The sequence below is a fragment of the Antechinus flavipes genome, chromosome 2 (assembly GCF_016432865.1).
Source record: "Antechinus flavipes isolate AdamAnt ecotype Samford, QLD, Australia chromosome 2, AdamAnt_v2, whole genome shotgun sequence".
NCBI lineage: Eukaryota > Metazoa > Chordata > Mammalia > Dasyuromorphia > Dasyuridae > Antechinus > Antechinus flavipes.
Window position 1 is genome coordinate 171,689,977 of NC_067399.1, and position 19,019 is coordinate 171,708,995.

The window sequence follows — 19,019 nt, forward strand, 5'->3', positions numbered from 1 at the left end:
AATTTCAGAATATATGTTAGCGATAATTTTATAGAATACCTTCACTTTACAAATAAGGAACCTGAGGATTCAATAAGTTTAGTGACTTTCCCAAGTTCATAAATCTAACTAGTGGTAGAACTAACTTGTATTAGAACCCAAAGCTCCTATTTTTCAACCCAGTATTCTTTACTCTTTAACTGCAAGGAAGGCTTTAATATAAGAAGAAAAAAATGTAAAGATGGTTGAACAGAAATATGTAACAGGATGTGGGTGAATACATTTACCAATTTTTCTTCACTGAACTGGATTTTTACTCTAAGCCACACTGATCTGTAACTACAATACTTAAATAGAACGCATATATAGACTAAGCCCTATGAAGTTCAAATGTACAGATTTTCTTTTCATAGCAGCAGATTTTTCTTTCCTTTCACTATTCTAGACAAAGAAGAAAATAAGAGGATATAAGGCACTCCTCTACCTTCTTGCCTGAAAAAAAAAAAAACAAAAAACACATATTTCTTTGCACTGAGAGAAACATTATGGTCCCTGGTTTTGCAACCTGCAGGTTAAATACTGTAATGGAATACTGATGATTGTAGCTGTAGAACAGTAACTTGAGTTGATGTAGTCTTAATTCCTTGTTGCTGCCCACCAAGTTAGAAGTGGAAAATAAAAGATGTTATGAAAGACAGAGAAAGAAGAAGGAATTCAGAAATCATGTATTAGTCATAAGCAAGGTCTAGTAAATGTGAAGTATGCCCAGTAGCTACAGAATTCATGTCTAAATGGTGCTTGCTAGTTCTTCATGCCACTGTCAAAATTTTGGGGCTCACAATCTTGGGTAACCTACTACTATCATGTTACCTCCTTTTCTAGCAACTATAAGTACAATTCATTTTTAAAATAAAATATCAAATAATGATTATGTTCTTGAGTTTATACTAGATAAGCCCCAACTTAGTATAAATTTGATGATATTCACTTAAGCAACAGGCTAACTTGTTTCTGGAACTGTCTATACATTGAGGAAAACCTACTCATTATATTTGTGACAAACTTGGACTGAGCAAATTTTTAAAAAGTATTTGTGAAAAGATTTATAACCCATCTTGTCTTTTGCTTGGGAATGTCATTAATTTAATTAATATTCAATTAATAGTACTTTTTGTGTAAAGGACTGTGATGGGTATATAAAGGGCAAAACAATCTTGTCCCCAAACAATTTTAAATTTAATAAGGGTGATTCAAATTCACCCCACAAATATAAATGTACATATGCGAATATATACACATATTGTATGTATATGTACATACATATGAAAAAATATATGCATATGTATATATTTGAACACATACATATTGTATAAATATATAAACACACATATACATAAATATTATACAAAGTAGACATTGATAAAGATAAAAGAGGTTATCAAAATATGATTTTTACTTGAAGAAAGAAAGAGAACTTTCATTTGGTGGAAGATAGAAGGAATCATTGAGGATTTGGACCCTGATTTGAACCATGAATGAAGGGAAATATTTCAACATATATTGAAATATCATATACAAAGCTTATATATTCCAGGTATATATAGAGGCAGATTAGTTCAGATCATCATCAGGGAACAACTAATGAAAAAGAATGGCTGAAGGAAAACTGTGAGATGATAGGTTTGAGCTAGGCCACATAAGATATTCAATCTGAGACAAAAATTGGTTTTTTACTTTATGAATAATGGATCGTCACTGGAGGGTAGTAAGAGTAGAGAGAAAAGCAAGTAAGCAAACAAACAAAAAGCAAGGCTTGAAAATGCAGTTTCAAGGTCACTTTTTTCATGTTTCCCTCTAATATAATAAGTTAATTTGTTGTCAAACCTTTCATTTAATCCATGAATGATGGGAACTTAATTCACAAAGTTTCCCCATTGGAGAACTCTAATTTGGTTAAAAAAAATCTTATCTAGAGCCAAAACCTGCTTCCTTTTTCCTTCCTAGTTCTAGCTTTACCCTCTGGAATAAAACAGAACCTGTTTTTCTTCAAGTATTTAAAGACATATATTATATTTCTTTTTTTCCCCCAGCTTGGTACATTTATTTGGTCAGCAAGAAGTATGATCAGCTTATCCTCCACCTTAAAATCCATTTCATCCTTCTCTCTTTTCATATTCAGTAACTTTTGTAAACCTTTGACCCATTCTTTGGCTATACTGCATTATGAAAGATGATTACTTTCTTCTCTGATATATATGATATATATCATATTTTCTTGATCTCTAGGAATAAGGAATATTGTAGGAGGGAAAATAGGAAGGAGAAAAAGGAGAAAAGTGTGTTTGTATGAAATAATGCACAGGAAGAAGGAACACTGGTTAGGTACATTTTTTTTAACCTACATTTTTTTGTAGGTGCTCTGTGATCTGGTATAGGCCCATGTAGTCATAAAGTGATGCTACAAAGTAAACAAAAATGGGACTGTGGTAGTAAACTCAAAGAGGCGCTAAAGGACATTTTAAAATTTTGTGGGAAGCAGGTTACTAGACATCTCTTAGACTAAGAAGATTAATTTAAGAGAGATCATAGTTTCATATTAAAACACTATATCCTTTTGATGATATTCTCAATTGTCTGAGATATGTTTTAGTTTACTTATATTTTTAGCTACCCTAATAATTTTTTGAACTTTCTCATTTGTGATGTCAGACTTTTGCAAAACCAGATTTTTATTGGTTGCTGTGATAAAAAGCAAACACTGAATAAAATCAATCTGGAACAAAACATGAGAGTTGGAGGTATCCAATCTGATTCCAAGGTTTAGGAAGTTGTATAGTCAACAAAAAGGTACAACCATTCCATTAGTAATTGAGACAATTGACTAAACAAAATATCTAATCACTTTATAAACAGAATAATTAGGTATTTCTTTTGGCCTAGAGGTGATATGAAAAAATTAGAGAGACACTAAGAGCATCATGAACAGAAAAAATCTAGGGAACCTTTGGTTTAAGAGATGGAATTTTCTGCTTTCTTTCTTTTTTCTTTTCTTTTCTTTTCTTTTTTTTTTGTAAGAAGGTAGTGCATGAATCATGAATAAATAAATAATTTTGGTTGAGATAGCAAATTGAGAAAGCAGCACATTTCTGGAATATTAGAAAGGGGACAAAGAAATAGGAGTACTTCTTAAGCACTTTTGGCACATAAGCCTGGTCAGTCATAGATCTGATAAGAACAACTGTAACCAGGAAAGATGAGTCATTTTGGTACAGGGATGCTAAAGAGGAAAATGAGGTTAATCATTCTATGTCCCCTTGAAGGTGAAAAAGAACATGTAACTACATGGTTAAAATGTTCTTTAAGCACAAATTAGGATGCTCTAAAGCTTCTTGGAAATATTTCTTTTCCTGAGGAGCTAAGTTAAAACAGAAAGCTGTGTTCCAAGAAGCATGGAATGCAAACAGGATGTCACAGCAGTAATAGTAGATTGAAGGAGGCAAACTAGTTTTCTGCAGTTTCATAGAAAATTCATTACAAATCGTCCTGAAAAGGGGATTCTTCATCTAACTTAAATCAATAGCTTTAGTATGCTTAAAAATGCATGTGTGACTATGCAGAGGAGAGTGGGAATGTACTGGGAAATTTTCATAAGCTGTGATTTAATATCATAAAGTCTGTCTCTTTCTCTCTCTCTCTGTCTTTTTCTCTGTGTCTCTTTTTGTCTCTCTGTCTCTGTGTGCCTCTGTTGAATTAACAGAAAGCTCAAGCTGACCTCTTGACAAAGGCATCAGTTCAAATAGGCTAGGCCTTTGAAACTAGAATCATTTCTTTGGTTGGTGGATAGCTCCTTGATTTTTTTTTTTTTTAATCACTTCCTGTATATTATTTAAACCTTTTCCTTTAGGCCTTAGCAAATGCATTCAGATGTGACACTCCCAGTGAAACCAATTATTTTGCTTTGTTGAAAGGGGAAGTCAGGATTTAATGCATGGGGTTTAAGGACTCTGGAGATGCAGGTTCAGTAAAAAATCATCCCTGAATAGAATTGATAGCAATATATACTAAAGGGCCAAACCAAATAGTTTACTCAAAAGGACTTATCCAGTAATTTCTCCTGAATAAAAAATAATATCCAATAGGTCCTGGTGATCCTTTATAACACTATTATTGATTTCTGTGACATAAGTTTCAGTGGGATGGATACACACACACACACACGTGTATGTGTGTGTGTGTATGTGTGTGTATGTGTATAATTTTGATACAAAACTATGGAACAAAATATTTTTACAGGTGTAGGTCACTCACCACTGGGGATTAAATGCTTCTATTTCTTACTGTATTTTTTTTTTCACTTACAAAAGTTGAAACATGCTCCCAGAATCAAAAGCATAATATGTATGTCATCAAATGGGCCAAACTAAAATAATTTGATAAGTCAGGCCTGGGCTAGGTTGGTACTCTAGCCAAATTGTCATTATCATATAAGCTATTGGCTCTGGCTTGTCAAACTGGGAAAACAGTAGTTTACCTAGTCAGTTAGGTGGTAGGTACAGTGAGTAGAATGCAGGACTTAGTATCAGGCCCATGAGAATCTTGTCTCAGATACTGTCTAGCTATGTGACTTAATTTCTCTGTTTCCTCATCTACAAAATGAGAATAATAACATCTATCTCATAGAGTTATTGGGAGGATTGAACAAATCAACCTATTTAAAACATCTGCAAATCTTAATGTGCAATTTATATAAATGCTAGCTATTATTAGTTGCTAGCTTTTGAAGTTTAGTTGGTAAGAATTTTTTTTCCAGATATAAATTATTACCAAAGGGCAATTTGAGATGATGCATTTGTTTTTTTCAAATAACTAAAGCTGAGCAACTTCAGGAATATACTAATTGATAGTTTTAATAACTCTTTAAAAATAACTACCATAATATCACTTAGGTGAAGGGAGTCATGTCTATATATAAGTTTATTAAAAAAATAAAAATAAATACATGAAAATGGTGAAAAGAGCTTCTAATAAATGGTAGAATCAGGAAAAGCTTCTTTTAGAAATTGATGCTTAAGTTAGTTACATTTCACAGGAAGCTAAAAATTAGAAAATGCAGAAATCAGGAAGTAAATTCCAGGCCTGGGGAACAAGCCTGGTAAAGATACGAAGGTGAAAGGCTGAATGTACTATGTAAGGATGATCAGCAAGAATATCAGTATGATTTGAAAAATAAAATAAGTGAAAGGAATGAATTTATAATAAGCCAGTAGAAGTGGGCTGGAGCCAGGTTGAAGGGCTTTAAATACTAAACAGAAGGGTTTCTATTTGATTAGAAAGACTATAGAGTCATTATTGTGCAAGTAAATGAAAGTAAAATAATTGACTTATGAATCCTACATTGACAAAATTATGGAAACTGTTTTGGAGTGGGAAGAGACAAGGCAGAGAGAACACTTAGGAGGCAATAGTAGCAGTCCAGGTAAGGGATGATAAAGCTCTGACCCATGGAGGTTATCATATGAGCAAGGAGAAAGATAGGGAAAAGATAAGAGATATACATATTGTGGAAATTGAATCTGTAAGACTCAAAATCAAAATTGAAATTGAGGCATATGAAACTGCATATGTAAAATAAAAATATAATACTTATCCCCTATACTTGTATATAGAGTATCATATATCTGAAAGGGATTTCACATATACTATCTTTTATTTGTTTTTTCTCTTTAACCCACCGAGCTAAAATTGGGGTAATATATGTTAATTTCATCTGCAAGGAAAAAAAGTCAGAGATTAAGTAATTAGTACAATATCACAGAACTGGAATTTGAATCCTGTTCTTTTATTATGAAGTCCAGAACTTCTTTCACTGGAGGTTTAAGAAAGTAAGTTTAGATAAGATTTTGTCAATATGGGAAATTTGGAGGCAAAGTTGACCCAGAAAATGCATGAAGTTATATTTTTTAAAAGCATATCATTATTAATACATAAAAAAGGAAAAAAACCCTGATGTGTGCGCACATGGACACACACACACACACACACACACACACACACACACGCTTATTTATTTATTTAAGGGTACAAGAGTTTGTACCAGTAAAAATTCCATCACTGGTCCCCGACTATCACCTTTCTGATCTCCATTTTTCGGACACACCATTGTTGGAAGGACTGGTAGAATGTGTTAAAAAAAAAAAAAAGTACATATTTTTCCTACACATAAGTAATATATATTATAATTCAAACTTGGTAAAATATATTTTAGAGACTATGTGCTTTATATGGCATAAAACTATTTAATTTAGTAGACATTAGCAAATCATTTGTTCATTTTTTTACATAAACACTGATTTGATAAAAAAAAAAAAAAAGAATCTAAAACAATAAATGTAAGCCTAAGCATAATTAATTTTATTAAGTGATATTGAGAAAGTCCAGATGTATCATACATTTATACTATATAATGGATAGTTTTCTTTTTCACAATAATTTGGTGGATTTACTCTATGTATTTATGTATCTACCTATTATTCCACAGTGCTTGAGGAGATTCCAGTAAAGGGCACACTCTGCTGGACAGAATTAGACTTTACACCAAATACCTGTCCCAGAAGAAAGGTTTCCTGATCTGTGTAGCTAAGTTCAAGCTGAAAGAATTGCTACCATGGTATTATCAAGTTTTGAATGGAGGCCTTTTACAAAAATGCAATAAACTGTTTTCAAACATACACATGTATGTGTGTGTACATATATATCTATTATGCTGTATATCTCTACCTATATTTAATGACAAATAGATTCATATACCTTTGGTTTTTCATCCAGTATCTGTTGACGGATCTCCTTGTGTTTCTCTAAAAGTTTCTCTTGCCTTTTGCTTTGGGCATCTTCTAGCTGAAAAGAAGTAGAAATAATCAATTTCTTTGTTCAATTCCTCCTCCCCATAAAGATAACCATCACATTTTATTTAGTTTTCCTTTTTCCTTCCCATCACCAATAAGGATGAAAGAGAAACAAAATGTATATTATAGTTATCACATAGGCAAGGAAAACAAATGTCTTCACTGACCATGTTAAAATAAGTAAATAAATGTATATGTATGTATATGTATATATGTATAAAACAATTCCTTTATATGTGTGCATATATGCATGTGTATATTCACACATGTATATATACGTACATATATGTGCACACATATGCACATATATGTCATTTTGCCCTCTGAATCCTTCATCTCTTTACAGGGAGATGGGTTGTATGTTTTAGCATCTATTCTCTGGAATTGTAGTTAGTCATTAAATTGATACAAATTCCTAATTCTTACCATATTGTCACTGTATAAAATTATTCTCCTGGTTCTACTTTCCTCTGCATCAATTTATGTAAGTATTCTAGGTTATAGGTTCAATTTCATAAAAAATTCAAAAACCATACTTTGAAAGTAAATGAAAACTTTGCAAAGTTCTAGTAACATAGTTTTGTACTCTGGCTCAAGAGCCTGAAATGTACTTTCCAGCTCATATATTAATTCAGGCAGTATATATTTATGCTAGGGTATAAAAAGAAGAAAAGGAAATAGTCTTTGCCCTTAAGAAACTCACACTCTATTGGAAGAAAAAAATATACATAAGAAATAAATGAATCCAAAATATATACAAAGTATATGCATGGAAACATGGGAGGGGAACACAGGAAAAGAGGCATCCATAAGTCCCTTTTATTTACATGAATATCAATTTTTTTTTGGAATTTCCACTTTTAAGGGATATGTGATACAATGAACTCTCAAAGAACTTCTAAATGAAAAATAAGCTAGTGCTTGACTTATTCATTTATTTGTTATTTGGTTGCTTATTCATTTATTTATCTATTTTTATTCACTCACTCATCATTCATTTATATTTGGTATTACTAACTTCATAATTCAGGTTACTTTCAGCTTCAGGTTCAGGTAAAATGAGTGTGATTTTTCAAAATCATCTTCATTTGTAATTTAAGGCACCTACCTTACAGGATTGTTTTAGGGATCAGATAAGAGAACATAAGTAATGCTTTGCCAGCTTTAAAGAGCTATACATGTTGGCTTTTCTCCCCTGTACTGAAGTATATGGAAATAACTATCCCTCTAATTGGAGGGTGGTGCTATGAACTCTAAACCTCAATTTAAGGACAGATTAGCTCTGACATTTCTCACTTGGCTGCTCTACTTTAGGACCTCTCTGACTGACTTCTATTGTATGCCCCAGAAAGCTTATTGCTGGGACAATCTCATCAGCCCTAGTGCTCCACCTCATCAGTACCCTCTGCCTCTCTGATTGGAGAGTGGGGCCAAGAACTCCAAACTGCTATTTAAGGGGTTTCCCTGATATCCTCCTCTTCCTCCTCCCCACACCATTTCAGCTTTTTGCATTTTGTTTTTCTTCCACTGGATTGTGAGCTTCATGAAGGCAGGAACTTTTCCTTTCCCATTCCCCCTCTCCCATAATTTATATACCCATCTCTTAGCACTGTAGGTGTTTAATAAATTCCATTAACTATTTATTATTGAGGAACTATAGTTCCTTTAGAAACTGGAACATTTTGTGCTTTTAAAAAGAAATAAAATAGTTGACATACTCTCTTTATGTACTGCACCACTTCTTGGATGTATGACCGGATCATTTCAGTCTTCTCCCTAGAACCAAATAATTAGTGAATTATTAGACAAGTATAGCAATAGCCTATGAACTTTAAAATGGATTTGGTCTCAAAATTGGTTATATAGCCTTTTGGATATTATACATGTAATAATGAATTACTACAGATGTTTATATTATTAACAGATTTAACAAATGCTTCTTGGATTTTTAGCTGATTTTTGGTTTTAAGAAGTGAGGGTCAAATTCTATCCTGAGGCATTTACATGAAAAGTGAATAAGGCCCAGGTATTTAGCCTTGTGTATGGAGGATGGTTCCAGCTTCTTTATTTGAACAGTCATTAACTATTAGAAATAGATTCCCCTTTTCTTATCTAAATGCTTTTTTTGTGGTGGCCATATGCAGATAAAGAATTTTTTTTTTTTAATATGTACTCTTACTTAGGAAAACCTTAAAAAACTGTACTGGAATTTATGTGAAAGTCAATTAGAAGGTAGCAGATCCAGGAGTTGCTCTACTTCCCAACCTCTCCAAGGGTGTTTTTGCTGGGAATTTTACATACTCTTCCATCTGGCTCTTGTCTTTTGATTTTGCTTCTGTTATCTTCTCCTGTCTTTTTTTATCCATTTTCTTCTTCAACTCTTTCTTTTCTCTAAAAGCCAAAGGTGCAATGAAGAAAAAATGTCAAATGAATAAAAGATTTTTACTGAATGTTTATATATACATCTTCAAATCTTATAATGAGAATTTCTTACTTCTCACAGATTTCTTTCAGTTTCTTTAGCTGATTGTTCTGGCATTCTTCTGCAACATCTGTCAATTTCTGAATAAGCTGGGAAAGAAAATGAGAAATTGAAATTTTCAGTTATTATGAATAAAAAAAATTTCCTCTCCACACCAAAGTCAAGAGATTGATATTTCAAAACAAGTCATACAATTAACAATAATAAGTAACAAACATTTGTTGGCATATACCTAACTTTAGAAGCCAAGATAATGAAATGAAGTGACTAGAAGTTAGAGGAAATATACCTTGGGTGCCAAAGGATAAACCAGCACTGTAATCTAAATGGATAGGCACCTCTCTTGGATTCTGAGAAAACAGAGTTCAAATATTACCTTAAACATTTACTAGTTGTATGACTGGACAAAGTCATTTAACCTCTCTATGCCTCAGTTCCTTCATCTGTAAAATAGGATAATAACAACACCTATTTCACAGGACTGTTGTAAGAATCCAATGAGTTAAGATATACAAATTGCTTTGTAAGCCTTAAAGAATTTAAGCTAGTTTTTATTATGTTTTCTTTGTTGTTATTGTTATATTACCACAGAAACCAAGGAAAATAAAGGATAGCAACTATTAATTTTGGCCATAGTCACATTTGAGTTACCAGAAAATTAGATAGAAAATAAAAAGGGCAGAAGGTAACAGTTCCCAGTTCACATTCCCATTTGTACTCTAAAATGAAAGCCATCCCCATTCTAGAACATTACATTCCTTTCTGAGTGTCTTTCAAGTATCAATCTCTTAATAAATATTTATTGACTATTTATATGTAGCTGATCTTTTACTCACTACAATCATTTCTATAGGGAATGTGACAACAAATCAACAGTTTATGAAACTAAATTCTGAGCTCTATTATATGAAAATAAAAGAGGTCAGAGAAATGGACACATTGAATTATGAGGAAGGATCCACACTAAATAACCATTATTATAAAACCTGACTCATTCAACTGTGAAATTACTTAAATTATACACAAATATTAAGTTTGACTTGGAACAGTAGGAACACTCAGACTCAAAAGAAAATGCCTAATAAATGCATGTTCTCTCCCTTCCCTATCTGGTAGTTGTCCATACTGTCTTTTCTATTAGAGGACAAACCTTTTCTCTGACTTGTATCTACCCCTATCTCTTACCTTTCCTCTTGGAAAAGAAGAGTTTGGTTCTGTACTATTTAACATTTTAATGCACAAATTGAATAAAGACATATATGGCTTACATATATTTGTATGTGACTTACAAAATTTGTATGTGACACAAAGATTAATGACATTCAAAATTAAAGGATTCAGAAAATGTAATTTAATTTTTGATGGACTTTATTAAAGAAACTTGTGACAAAAGTATAAGAAATCCATTTTATTATATTTTGAATTCTAATAATTACTAAGTATAATTATTAGCACACATGTTAAACTTTCTGATGCTCAAAGTTCTCATTTTTAAAATGAAGATTCTACTTAAGTGATATCTTACATAGCCATGAGGAAGATACTTTGTAAACCTTGAAGAACTATATAATTCTTCAACTATATAGTGCATTTTTAAGCTTTACAGTATAAAACTTAGAGTTCAGCTAGAAGGCATAGTGAATAGAACACCAACCCTGAAGTTAGAAGGACTTAAGTTCAAATCCAACTTCAGATATTTACAAGCTGTGTGATCCTGGGGAAGTCACTTAATGGGAGTGTCCTCTCTTTGCCTTAGCTTCCTCATCTGTAACATGACTTGGAGAAGGAAATGGCAAATTACTCTAATATGTTTGCCCAGAAAACTCCAAATGGGGTCATAGAGAATTTGAACAAGACTGAAATAGCATATCAACAACAAGTAGTAATATAAAATCATACTAAGACTTTCAGTATATCTTGTATGATAGTGAATGATTTATTAGTATTGTTGTTATTAAGAAATTTAACCTATATCCTTAGACTTTTTCTTATGTTTTAGCAATACCACGTTGATTGTCTGAAATTTGGCTTTTTCTAACATATGGTCATTTCTAGACAGCCTAAAATAAAGAAACCTGAATTCAAACATAGCCTCAGAAACTTAACTCATTTGTGTGTCTTGAAAAAGTCACTTAGAAGTAAGTAGATGATGCAATGGGGAGACCATGAGCCTTAAAGTCAGAAGATCCTGAGTTCAAATCCAACTTCAGACACTTAACATTTCCTAGCTGTGTGACCCCTGGACAAGACACTTAACCCCAATTGCCTCACCAATGAGAGAGAGAGAGAGAGAGAAAGAGAGAATGTCAGTCATTTAGCAATTGCTATCACCTCATTTTCCTAAATTGTAAAATAACTGTTGTGAGTCTCAAAAGAAATAATTGTCTAGCTTTTTCTTTCTGACTCTTTATGATCCCTTTTTTTTTTTCACAAAGATGCTGGATTAGTTAAGAGATTTACTTAGGATCATACAACTAATAAGTGTCTTAAGGCAAGATGTGAATTCTTTTTGTCTTTGTGGTCTTTGTGATTCCATGTCCAGCACTCTATCCATTGTATCATCTAAGTGGCCTAGTACTTAGCACACTACTTGGTATGTAGTTGGTGCCTAATAAATGCATGTTCTCTCCCTTCCCTATCTGGTAGTTGTACATACTGTCTTTTCTATTAGAGGATAAACCTTTTCTCTGCCTTGTGTCTACCCCTATCTCTTACCTTTCCTCTTGGAAAAGAAGAGTTTGGTTCTGTACTATTTAACATTTTAATGCACAAATTGAATAAAGACATATATGGCATACTTACAAAATTTGTATGTGACACAAAGATTATAGATATAGCTAAATCAATATTTGATGATGACTATTGATGATGACAATATTGATGATGACAATAATTGATAGATGACTAAATCAATAATTAAAAAATCAATTTCTTCTTTCCTTCTTTCCTTCCTTCCTTCCTTCCTTTCTTCCTTCCTTTTTCATCTATCTGCCTCCATTCTAGTATCTTTGCAAAGAAAACCCTATGCTTACTGTATGCTATGGTTCATGGGATTATGAAAAGTTAGACACAATTAAACCACTTAACAACAATGTACAAATAAGACACATGTGTATGTATTTAATAAACTGGAAATCTCAGAGCTAAGGCATTCATAATGAGGGTCACAAAAGAATTCTTGTGGAAAGTGGCATTTTAGCTGAGATCTGAAGGCAACCAGGACTGGGCTCCAAGAGGAAGAGAATTCTTAACAATGTATCAGGTTACTATGCTCAAAAAGTTATCAAACTGTGCATACCCTTTGATCCAGCAGTGTTTCTATTGGGCTTATACCCCAAAGAGATACTTAAGAAGGGAAAGGGATCTGTATGTGCCAAAATATTTGTGGCGGCCCTGTTTGTAGTGGCTAGAAACTGGAAAATGAATGGATGCCCATCAATTGGAGAACGGTTGGGTAAATTGTGGTATATGAATGTTATGGAATATTATTGTTCTGTAAGAAATGACCAGCAGGATGAATACAGAGGGGCTTGGAGAGATTTACATGAACTAATGCTAAGTGAAATGAGCAGAACCAGGAGATCATTATATACCTCAACAATGATACTGTATGAGGATGTATTCTGATGGAAGTGGATTTCTTCGACAAAGAGATCTAACTCAGTTTCAATTGATTAAGGATGGACAGAAGCAGCTACACCCAAAGAAAGAACACTGGGAAATGAATGTAAACTGCATTTTTGTTTTCTTTCCAGGTTATTTTTTCCCCTCTGAATCCAATTCTCCCTGTGCAACAAGAGAACTTCGGTTCTGCAAACATATATTGTATCTAGGATATTTGGTGACATTTAACATATATAGGACTGGTTGCCATCTAGGGGAGGGGGTGAAGGAAGGGAGGGGAAAAGTCGGAACAGAAGTGAGTGCAAGGGATAATGTAAAAAAATTACCCAGGCATGCGTTCTGTCAATAAAAAGTTATTTAAAAATAAAAAAATTAAGAAAACAAAAACAAACAAACAAACAAACAATGTATCAGGTTGAGAGGCATGTATGGAATGGTCTCCAGTGAGGAAAAGTATCAGTGGATCATGTAAGAAGACAGCTTATGAAGAGATGAAAGCTAGATTATTTTATATTTGATGCTGGGAGTTAATAGAAAGCATTAGAATTTAAGATCACTGAAATAAATAATTATTAATAACCAATGATTTGGGAAGATCCAGAGTTCTACATTTTTCTAAAGTCTCATTTGCAAACTCAGTCTCTGAAGGTTAAATTAACATTTTCCTCAATAATGATCAGACCCTACTCAACCTTACAAGGAATTTGATCTAAGCTGGGGAAGCCCATTGTGCTAAGTCTAACTAAGACTAATTTTTTTTTTATTAGATTGTCCAAAGCTAGGCAATTTATAAGAAAATGGCATTATCAAAATTATATTCCTCTAGCTCCTTATTTTAATATTCATTCATTCACAGTGCTTGTTAACCAATCATGCTGCCAGCCTCTGGAATACCCATTCTTCTAAGGGTATATAAACTGTGAGCCTGCTGCCTTGAGGGGTCTTTGGCATTCAAGAATGTCATCGACCCTTTTACTAATAAAATGCTATCTTTACTGACAAAATGATTAATTACCCAGAAACAACGTCTCTTGAACTTTTTAAATGTCACATCACTTTGTTAACTGGGTAGAGGATGAAATGGAGTATGGGTAAACTTGTGGGAGGACTACTATCTTCAGAGATAACATTAGAACTTCAGAATTGACAAATGAATGTGACAATGTTTATGGTATTCACTTAAGCAACAGGCCAACTTTTAGATGATCTTTTTCTAGGTATTTGGCTGCAAAAGAAAGGAAGGATGCAAGAGGGGATGACTTTCTTTATATTGACCCTGTATTTTGTTCATTCTTTCCCCATCTCCTTTTAGCCTCCTTTTATGTGTTGTCTTCTCCCATTAGAATGCAATCTTCTTGTGAACAGGGATTATCTTTCTATTTGTATTTTATTCCCAGTTCTTAGCAATAAATGTCTGGCAATAATATGCACTTAAGAAGTGCTTCTTGACCTAATTTGGAATTGAAGAGAAGAGGAAAACTGTACAAGTGGAGTTTACCCCAAGTGGAAATAAATTTTAATAAGCAAGAAGTGTAAAGTGTTGAGTCAGAAATTGGGAAGGAGATAGTAGTAGTGTGGTAGTCTTAGGATAGGAAAGTTGCATAGATTTCCTCTCTTCAGAGCTTCTTTGATGATAGAGAAGTCCAATTTGTTCTTTCTGTCAACCACCAGGAAAGGTGGAGTTAAGTTCATAGAGAGATTAGATGAGAACTACTGATTTGTAAGAATGTACATGTGAACCAGCTGGCCAAGAGTTTTACTAAGTTCAGGTTTAGCACCAGTTCTTTTGCTTCATCTCAAGACACTCTGAGATAATGAAATCAGAAGATATCTTCAAGTGTAGCATATTTGCTAGTGGCAGAATTTAGTGTCCGAGGCCCAATTTTTAGACAAATTGCTCTCAGTGAGCAGTTGTCTAAACTTTGGTTTTAGGATTTTGGAGGCAAGATTTCTAGTGTCTTGGTACTCACTGACTAAGGAGAACTTAGGGAATTATGGTTTCTATCAGTTCTGTGAAAAACAGTATCAAGGATACTGCTTTAGTACTTGACAATTACCAAATTCAGTCCCTTATTGTCTGGTAATTCTTTTACTGTTAAGTGAACAAGCATTTATTGAGTACCTACTATATGCCAGACACTATATAGTGTCTATATAGTGAGGATAGAAAGAAAAACAAAATACATTCCCTATTCTCTGGGAGCTTATAGATAAAGGGAGAGACAATAGGAGAACAGCTATGCACAAACAAAAAAATCACAGGATAAATTGGAGACAATCAAAAGGGGGAAGACACTATTATTAAAGGGAAATTAGGAAAAATTTCTTGCAGAAGGAAGGATTTTTGCTGGGACTTTCAGGAAGTCAAAAAGTTCAGAGATACAAGAGGGAGAGATGATGAAGCAGAACATTTTAGCCATGAAAAGATAAGGTGTAAGAAGACTGGAAAAGTTACAAAGATTTTAAAAATCAAATGAGGAATTTATATGTAATTCTGGAGTTGACTAAATGGGGGATGACACGGTCAGCTTTATGCTTTAGGAGGATCAATTCAACAAAAGAAGAGAGAATGAGAAACTCAAAGCAGTAAATCAACCATAAACTGGAGATAATAAATAGAGGAAAGATACTATTATTAAGCAGAGGGGTGGGATCAGAAAAGTTTTTGTTTGTTTTGTTTGTAAAAGGCAGGATGTTAACTGGGACTTAAAGGAAGTCAAGGACATTAGGAGAAAAAAATTAGGAGGGGAGATTTAAGAATGGGGGACCATTAATGATAACACCTAAAGTTGGGAGATGGAATGTCTTTGGTAATCAGCCAAATAATAAACATTTTAAAGTATTTAATGTATGCCAAGCACATAATAGAAATAGCAAAATAGGCCAATGTCATTAGATTCTATATGTGGAGGTGGTGGTAAAGTGTAAGAAGATTAGAAAGGTAGGAGGGAGTCATTTTATGGAGGTCTTTAACTGGGTAAGAATTTTATAAATATAAAATACTGAAGGACTGATCCTGGAGTTAATAAGAAAACACTGAAGTTTATTCAATGACAGTGGCCATCTGAAATGGCAAACCTACATTCTAGGGAGATCAATTTGATAACTGAGTAGAGGATATACTAGAATAGAAAAATTTAAGGCAGGGAACAACAAAAAACCTATTTCAGGAGTCCAGGTATGAGGTAATGGGGGACTACACTGAGGCAGTAGGGGTTATTAGAGAAGAGAAGGAGCTAGTGATATCAGAGACATATCTTTGATGGTAACAGAAAAGAAGAGTGTTAGGAGAGATAATATGTTGATTTTAAGATGTCCATGGGACATCAAGATCAAGGTGTTTAATATAAAGTAAAAATATATTTGTTTGAAGTCTTGCTAACTGAATCAAAAGAGCTTTAAACTAAAAAAGAAAGGGAAGAGAGAAAACTACCTTCATGTATCTATCAAAGTATCATAGAGATAATTTATGAATATAGAGAAAATGAAAAAAATTATGAAGAGCTCACCCAATTTAAAATCTATGACTTCAGATGACTATAACAAGTACATAAATTATATAATATTAAATGTGAATTAGAAATCTTAATGTGAGAAGGCTTCATCAAAACTTGGTGGGACATGATCTAAGATTGAAGTCTAACTCTAAAAGATCTAAAAGGAAAGAGCCGAGTGAAGTAGCATTCCATAATTATAAGACATATACATTATATAGCATTCCATAATTATAAGACATATACATTATAAAGATACATATTTATATTATGTATCTTCTTAACATAACATATAAGTGCATGTGTGTACACATGCATACACAGATCTTATATACAATGTATATTTTATATCACTGGGAAAATTAATTTTGCTTGACCATGAATATTTGTTACAACAAACTTGTTTTTCTCCATTTTCCCACAATGGAGTAGGATGTTGGAAGGAGAGAAAATACTTTTTTTTTTTTAATAGAAAAGTACATTCATTGGGGAAAGTCAATGCTACGAATGTGAAATATTAGATGTACTTTCAGATGAGATCACTCTTTTACTTAGCAATTATAATATAGATTTTCTAAGATACTTAATTATAGTGAAATGCCATTTTTCCAAGAATATATTGCTAAACAACAAAATTTTAATATGGCTTTAATTGATGAATAGCTTGCTTCAAGACAAGAGAGAGCAGCAAAACTAACAAACAAACAAACAAACAAACAACAAAAAAAAAAAAACCTACACAGTAAGACCACAATTAGGTCTTTTCCATTCATTCTTTGCCTCCCTCTGAAAATACTTCCCATGTTGCCTCTATTAGAATGTAAGCACCTTAAGCACAGAAATTATATTTTTGACTTTCTCTATCCCAGCACTTATCATAGCAACTGGCACAGAATAGTAGAGTTAGCACACTATGGAGGTAAATATTTGTTGATTATTGGCTTAATGTGAGGAGTGGGGAGTGGAGAAAGGATTAATAAAAATATATATAGTATTTTGCACAAAGTAAACAATTATTCACTAACCTAAAGAAGACATTGTATTAAAAGATTAAACAAACTTGCTTTTGATTATGACTTTAGCAGACAGCATACATTCAAGGACTTTAAAACTTTATTTGCATTAATTAGTGACTGAATAGAAAATCTATTGCAAACCTTAAACACTATATTTGTGTAGGCTATTATTATGATGATGATATTTCTCTATGGGGAAAGTATTTTTAAAAAGATAGCTATATAATGATGATTATATATAATAATATATACACATTACATGTATGTATATATTACATAATAATGAACATAGTTCTCCAGTAGAGTATATCAATAAACCAGAAAAAATCCATAGTAAATATAATTTAATTTTATACTAGTATATAAATTCACTGGCCTCTAGAAAATAAAAAGTGTTTCAATTATTTTTTCTTTATAATTCATCCCCAATTTCTTTGTTAATAATGTTTAATCTTTTAGAAACAACAAAACAATAAGAAAAACAAAATTCTTGGCCTTTCTTTAAAAAAAAGTCCTTGTTTATTTTCATCTCCATGGTTAAAAAACTAAATTTTATGTTTGGGGTAGGAGGAGGAAAGGAAATAGTAACAGTGAGAATTTTCTCTGGTATATTATACTTTGGTTTTTCACTCCATAAAAGACTGAAAACCTAGTTTGAATCTATTACATTTTCAGAATTTCTGAAGAAAGATAATTATGGGAAACAGGAAAAAAGCCAAAGTTCTAAATGTTTATCATACCTCCAAAATATTTTTTCTTTTCAGTCTCTATTTTTAAAAAATGTTTCTCACTTTTTGTGCAATACTAAAAGCATGATTCAACATGACACCTCATAAACAATTGGCTTTTGTCAAAAATCATTCATTTCTTGAAAAAAATTTCTTTGACATTTTTGAGAAGAGCAAGGTACTTAAAAAATAAATATCTCTGAAGAAAATTTAATTTCCAATTTATGAAGTTGCTTATCCTTCTTTCCCCTAAAAGGAGAGGAGAGGAAGCAAAGGTTAAAATTTCTAAAAGCAGCTACTCTTTTTTTCCCTCAAATATTCAACTTTCAGGCACTTCCTATCTGTCCATTTATTATTAAAATTTTCCCACAGTTACACAGTCTTTGAAGTTCTGGCTTTTCATGTTTCCTTTCAAAACCTCAATACCACAGTCATATATATATATATCTGAGTGTTTAATTACTATTGGGGATTTTTTTTTAAAGAAAAAAAGTAGAAAAGAAAGGAATATATTGGATTAAATACTTATCAGATGTAAATAATTTGATTAACTGAAACTTAAAGTGATTATAATTATTTTTCTTGTAATAAAAATTTGGTCAATGTAAATCTCCACATCCCCCCTAAGATCTCACAGTATATGGCTAATATTACAATACTATCCCTTAACAGAGCTAATTAAAACAACATTATAGTAACAAATATTGTAATAGAAAGAACACAGAACTGAAAGTCTAGAAGCCTGGATCCTTCTTCTAAATTTCTAATTAACTAACTTTTTGATCTTGTATCAG

At 32.5% G+C, this 19,019-nt stretch overlaps 1 protein-coding gene across 2 annotated transcripts in view; it reads right to left on the minus strand.

Moving 5' to 3' along the window:
* PLCB1 (phospholipase C beta 1) overlaps positions 1–19,019 on the minus strand; it is an 844,697-nt gene that overhangs the window by 85,358 nt on the left and 740,320 nt on the right. For both annotated transcript variants that reach the window (XM_051975942.1, XM_051975943.1), the window contains exons 28-31: positions 9,376–9,452; positions 9,183–9,272; positions 8,600–8,657; positions 6,787–6,873 (exon numbers count right to left, since the gene is read on the minus strand). In XM_051975942.1, coding sequence (XP_051831902.1) covers positions 6,787–6,873; positions 8,600–8,657; positions 9,183–9,272; positions 9,376–9,452 — 312 coding nt within the window. The remainder of the gene's footprint in view (positions 1–6,786; positions 6,874–8,599; positions 8,658–9,182; positions 9,273–9,375; positions 9,453–19,019) is intronic.